The sequence below is a fragment of the Arvicanthis niloticus genome, chromosome 11, assembly GCF_011762505.2.
Source record: "Arvicanthis niloticus isolate mArvNil1 chromosome 11, mArvNil1.pat.X, whole genome shotgun sequence".
Taxonomy (NCBI): domain Eukaryota; kingdom Metazoa; phylum Chordata; class Mammalia; order Rodentia; family Muridae; genus Arvicanthis; species Arvicanthis niloticus.
In genome coordinates this window covers 36246917-36252916 of record NC_047668.1, presented here as the reverse complement: position 1 = coordinate 36252916, position 6000 = coordinate 36246917, and the positions used below count along the sequence as shown (strand labels likewise).

General features: G+C 44.4%; 1 protein-coding gene across 1 annotated transcript in view; it reads left to right on the top strand.

The window, feature by feature from the left end:
• Positions 1–6000, top strand: part of Pxdn (peroxidasin) — a 47171-nt gene that overhangs the window by 18354 nt on the left and 22817 nt on the right. Inside the window, exons 10-12 of the mRNA XM_034514672.1 lie at positions 1755–2027; positions 4471–4587; positions 5575–5733. Coding sequence (XP_034370563.1) covers positions 1755–2027; positions 4471–4587; positions 5575–5733 — 549 coding nt within the window. The remainder of the gene's footprint in view (positions 1–1754; positions 2028–4470; positions 4588–5574; positions 5734–6000) is intronic.

Below are 6000 nucleotides of genomic sequence, written 5' to 3'. Positions count from 1 at the left end.
AGATACTATTAAAAGAAAAAAATAGAAAAGCCTCCCTCCCACCTTTCCCCCCATTTACTTCACCCCTCTTCCTGTCCTTTGCCCAAAACATTTGTGTGCATTTCTGTTTCTTCTAGACCAAGCAAGCATAAGCAAAGCTTGTGTACTGGAAGCCTCCCTGTTCTCTTACTTCCATACAGGGTCCATTATTTATTTAACCAGGCATTTTTTGATAATACCTCAGATGCTTTTCCAAACCATTAGGTGCCAGGGTTCCATATCCTTTATTCAAAACCTTTGTACTAGCTTTGAATTCCAGAGATTCAGGGATTTTTTTTTTTTTTTTTTTTTTTAAAGAAAGGCAACATAGAACACAGTCTACTTCCAACTTACATTCTAGGATGATACACCACGATCCAAGTTCTTTTTTTTTTTTTTTTTTTTTAGATTTATTTATTTATTATGTATATATGAGTACACTGTAGCTGTTTTCAGACACACCAGAAGAGGACATCAGTGAGCCACCAGGTGGTTGCTGGGAATTGAACTCAGCACCTCTGGAAGAGCAGTCAGTTCTCTTAACCTCTGAGCCATCTCTCCAGCCCATAATCCAGGTTCTAATGTCCATGAAGAAAGCTGCATAGAGAGTCTCTATAAGTACTAAAGGTGCCTCATGCAACCTGTGTTTAATTTTGCAAACAATTAAAAAGAATCTTGGTTTGGGGGCTTTTTGGATTCCATATTTATGAATAAGGATTATGGACCAAAACTTTCACAGGGGGCAAAAAAAAAACTGTACATATATCATGGTACAGACTTAGGAAATCATGTGTAGGATGAATTCCAAAAAAAAAAAGTACTGTCCAACACAAAGGTGCATGCAACTTCTATTCCTATGGCCTTGGCTCTTTCTCTCCAGGTAGACTATGTGTATCAACTATGGCTCCATTGTATGCAAACACCTTCCTATGAAACATATTAGGAAATGTGTGGATGCCCTCCCCCACGCTAGATTTAGAGTTGAAACTATTCTTTCATTGTAGTTATTTGCTGTTTTCATTTTGTGATGAAAATGATATTTTTATATGGTTTAAATATACCTCACAAACAATTTTATGAGCCAGGAAGGGCTACCACCATTAATCATGTTGCCAGTGTGTTTATAATAAACAAAAGTAAAGGTTCTTCATAGAGTTGAGGGTGTGTCTGGGGGAAGAAATGCAGCTCTCCCCCAGTGGTCATTGCTTACAGGTTGCCTGCATTTGCATTACCTGGGTGTAGGTACCATTTTATTTTCTGCACTTTTAAAATTTTAATATGTGTATTCATGTAGACACACGCATGCCATATGGAAATTGGAAGGAAATCCTGGCTGTTGATCCATGCTTTCTACCTTGTTTGAGACAAGGTCTCTTGTTGGTCACCACTATGTACAATAAAATAGCTGGTCATCCAGAATCTGAGGATTCTCCTTTTCCCTCCGATCTTACATTAGGAGTGCTAACACACTCGGGGTATCATGTGTGTGCTGGGGATTTAAATTGAGGCCCTTGTGTTCCAATGCAAGTGTCTTATGGATTACTTAGCCATTTCCTCAACCCCATCTGCACATTCATTTGAAAGGGAAAAACAACAAGAAAGCATGTGATTAACTACTACTGCTTTTGCTTATTTTAGAAACCGTCCGGGTGAATGAGCAGCCTGGATAGCAAACATACCATGCAGAAATCTCCTGAAGCTGTAAGAAATTAATTGGGAATTTTTGTTTGTGACAGCCCGACCCACTTTTGTAATCCAGCCACAGAACACAGAGGTACTGGTGGGTGAGAGTGTCACTCTGGAGTGCAGTGCCACAGGCCACCCTCTGCCTCAGATCACCTGGACAAGAGGTGACCGGACACCCTTGCCGATTGACCCTCGTGTGAATATCACGCCTTCTGGAGGACTGTATATACAGAATGTCGCCCAAAGTGACAGCGGCGAGTACACGTGCTTTGCATCCAACAGTGTGGACAGTATTCATGCCACAGCCTTCATCATTGTACAAGGTGAGCATCCTTGGCTGTCGTCAGACTCTTGGTTTTGCATAGCTCCAGTGGCCTTCTTGGCTCTGCCCTGCCTGTACCACATCACACCTCTTAGCCACTTCATTTGTTCTTTTCCCTGCTTTCTGTTTTTGGAGATAAGTCTTGCCAGCCCAGCCTGGTTTTGAGCTTGTGATCCTCCTCTCAAGTGCTGGGATTAAGATGTACGCCACCATGCCCAGCTATTTTGATATGGATATACGTGCATGCTTCTGTGAACATGTTCCTGCATATGTACATTTGTTTGTGGGTGGGTATGCATATATAAACCAGAGAACAACTAAAGGGGATGTCCTCGCTTTGGGGACATTTTGTTGTTGTTTTGTTTGAGACTCAGTTTCTCGCTGCCCTGGAACTTACCAAGTAGACTAGGCTGGCTGGCTAGGAAGCTTCAGGTACCCAATCCCCTAGCACCATGCCCAACTTTGTTTTATGTGATTCCAAGGGATTGAGCCATTTCTCCATCTCTGCCTTGCTTTTTAAAAATCTTTAAGAGCCACTTTATTTGACCTATTATATATGATTTGGTGATTAGACAGCTTTCTTTAGGAGGATAGGACTTTGAGGTTGCAATGTTCAGAGCACCCAGGTACTGACATCTGTATGAATACCTGGATGTTGGAAGTGAATTGGTGTGTATATGATGCAGTCAACTCTGAGTACATCCTGAGGTCAAGGTGGTTGCTAGACAGTGTGTGCGCCTCGTACACAGCTTTGAATATGTAGTGGCTGCTCAGTAGTATGTTACAGTACACTACCAGGGGCACAGTGGTGATGAGCCAGTGTGAGCACCTTGCACACAGCTGTGACTTTTCTTAGATTACAATGGTAAGTGTACTTTTACGTAGATGTGAATGTGAATGCACCCTTCAGCCAGAGTAGTCTTAAGTCAGTGTGCATACCATGCACACAGCTGTGAGTGTATCCTGGAGTTACATTGATAGTGAGCCAGTGTAAGCGTTTTGCACACAGCTATGAATGCACCACAAAGTCACAGTGATATTGTAAGAGTGTTCACTATGCAGATAGCTGTACTATTTTCTGAGATAAAGTTTAAAACAGAACCCTGAGAGGAGTTTTTGTTACTAATTCCTTAACTGACCTTAGGTGAGCTTAATTATTTTTGGTCAAGTTATGAAGCAGGGCATGTGTTGGGAACCTCTCAGACAAACAAGTATGCCTCTCTCCTCAGTGGTCTCATGCCTCACTAGTAGTTTCCTGTGAGTCGGTCTTTCCATTTCCTTTCTCCACACAGCCCTGTAGTCATGGAAGGCTCTGATTAGACACACTGGCCTGTAACAGGCTCTTAACTCTTCAGTAGTCCTTACTTGAGAGTCAACTATACAGAAGCACCAGGTAATGTGTTTAATCATTTGCATATTATAACTAGTAGTGGGTTAGGCCTCTCCCTTCAGCTTCCCTCAGGCTAAATACAAGGTCCTTGGTACCCAATGCATTGTCGCCTGCAACACACTTTGTGAGTGGCCTTCTGTGTCCTGCTCTGTGTAGCTCTGAGGGAGCACTGTTCTTGGGTTCTTTTTCTGTGTACTTACCTTTCTTTCTCTTTGTGGCTTTCCACCTTCCTCACTTCCTTGGAGACGCGGTATGATGTGGCACTATTCCTGGAGAAAAATGAGTACATGTCTACCACCCCAGATAGGGAACTGATGAGAGACAAAAGAAGCAATATCACCAGAGTTTAACTTGGGGAACCCATGAACGTGGCAGGGGGGTGAGAGGCTGTTATTTACAGGAATATGGGTGAGTAGAAATGACTCAGACAGCTGCATCACCAAAGCCCATTGGAGCCTGAGTGACATTTCACAAAAGCAGAGGACCTGGAGCTCCCCACATGGCTACAGGCAGCACCACAGATTGGGGAGTACCCTCTCCAGTTGGTTCAGTTACTCTGAGTCTCTTTCAGGCAGCTTGGCTTCTTCTTGGTTTTGTTTGTTTGTTTGTTTGTTTGTTTTTTCTAATTAGCTTGACTTGTCTCTGCTGCTGTGATGCTATTTGGCTGGTGTCTGCTTCTTCCACATGGCTGGGACTGTCTGAAAGTGTTCTCTGAGTAGTGTTATTGTTTATTACACTCTTGGGAAGGAAGAAGAAGGGTAGTGAGTCTGGTCAGTTTGGCAACTTTCTGAAGCTCTTTTGAGTCGTGCGATTGTTGCCTTCGCAAGCTTCTCTGTGGTATTTATTTCCCTCCCCTCCTAAGAACATCCTGTCATTTCACCTTCTTTTCCATGTCTTATCCCTTAAGTTTCCCTCCAAGATGGAGGCTTTCGTCTCGGAGGAATAACCGAACAGTACATGGTACCTTTGGTATAATTCTTTTCCTGTGCATTTCACAGTCACTTTACAGGATGTTGTCTCTCAGCATCACATTATAAATGTTCTTCCTCTGTAGCCCTTCCTCAGTTCACTGTGACCCCTCAGAGCCGAGTGGTCATTGAAGGCCAGACTGTGGATTTTCAGTGTGAGGCTAAGGGCTACCCTCAGCCAGTCATCGCCTGGACCAAAGGAGGTAAGATGTTCCACCTTCTAATTTATCTAGGACACAGGCTATTGTCCCTGGTCAGGCAAAACTAGGATCTTTCCCAAAAGAGTGAGCTGGGGAAGAAGATGTAGTTATTCATAGGACCAGCCTTGTGTTGCAGCATGGGTGGTCACTGTAGGCACCATAGATTGAAATTCCCAGCACGTGAGCTAGAGTTTTTCAGGTCCCTTGTAGAGCCCACTAAAACAGGGTTCATCTCCTGACTCCAGGGCTATCTCCCCATTTCCACCCTTGGTGTGTAATTGCTAATACTAGCTCCCATAGTCTGATGGAAGCTCCTAAGGTTGGGTGAGATTGTAGCAAGGGCAGGTGCCATGTTCACTGACTGAACCTCTGTAGCTCTCCAGTTTTCCTGCCCTGCAGCCTAGATGACCTGCCATTTTTTTTTCTTTATCCAAAAAGCCAAAAACCCTCCCTCTAAGAAGTCCTGCTCAAGGGTCCTAAGGAATAGACTGAAATAGAGACCAGATGAACACCTCTTGGTTAGCTAGGGAGGCCACGTGGTGGAAAGGCTTGTCCACAAAAAACATGTGCGAGCATCCTCCTCCTCTAATGGGCTTGCCTTCTCTGCAGTCTGGGCCCAGATCCCCTTTCAGCCTGTTTCCTTAGGCATAGCTTGGGGTCAGCCCTACCCTACATGTACCCCGCGTTCTTGTCTGGTCCTCACTCCTAATTTTGCCTTTTGCTTCAGTTCTCTGTTCCTTTCTATGATATTCCTTGGGGGTTATCACTTGATTCCTCCTTTATGGATGGCCAGTAGCTTTAGCAGCTCACAAGTGGTGTTGAATAAGGGCCTGCTTACTGGAGAAGGAGAAGCCGTTTGGTATCTGATCCAGATAGTTCAGCCCAGTGACACTGCCATCTTTAGAGATAACATTCTCTGTCTCCTATCTCCTAGCCTAACCCTGAAAGCCTCTATGTCCAGGGTGTCTGATGTCTTACCCCACTTTGTAGGGAGCCAGCTCTCAGTGGACAGGCGGCACCTGGTGCTGTCCTCAGGAACACTCAGGATCTCTGGAGTGGCCCTGCATGACCAGGGCCAGTATGAGTGCCAGGCTGTCAACATCATCGGCTCCCAGAAGGTCGTGGCCCACCTGACTGTACAACCCAGAGGTAGGTGCTATTGACTTGTGGATCTGTGCATGCCTATCATCAGTGACAGACTTCCTGCCAAAGACAATGGCATCAACATTGTCCTTCTAGCTCTTCTGGTCTCTGTGTTATGTTTAGAACCCTGGCTCTGTTCATGAGGGATTCAAATAGACATTTAAATCTCTTCCTTTGTTATGAAAACATTTACTCCTGTCATGCTGGCCTCAATGAGACTGGCTTTGGTAGTGAGCATATTATAGCAGACAAGTGGATGTAGCCTGAGGCCAC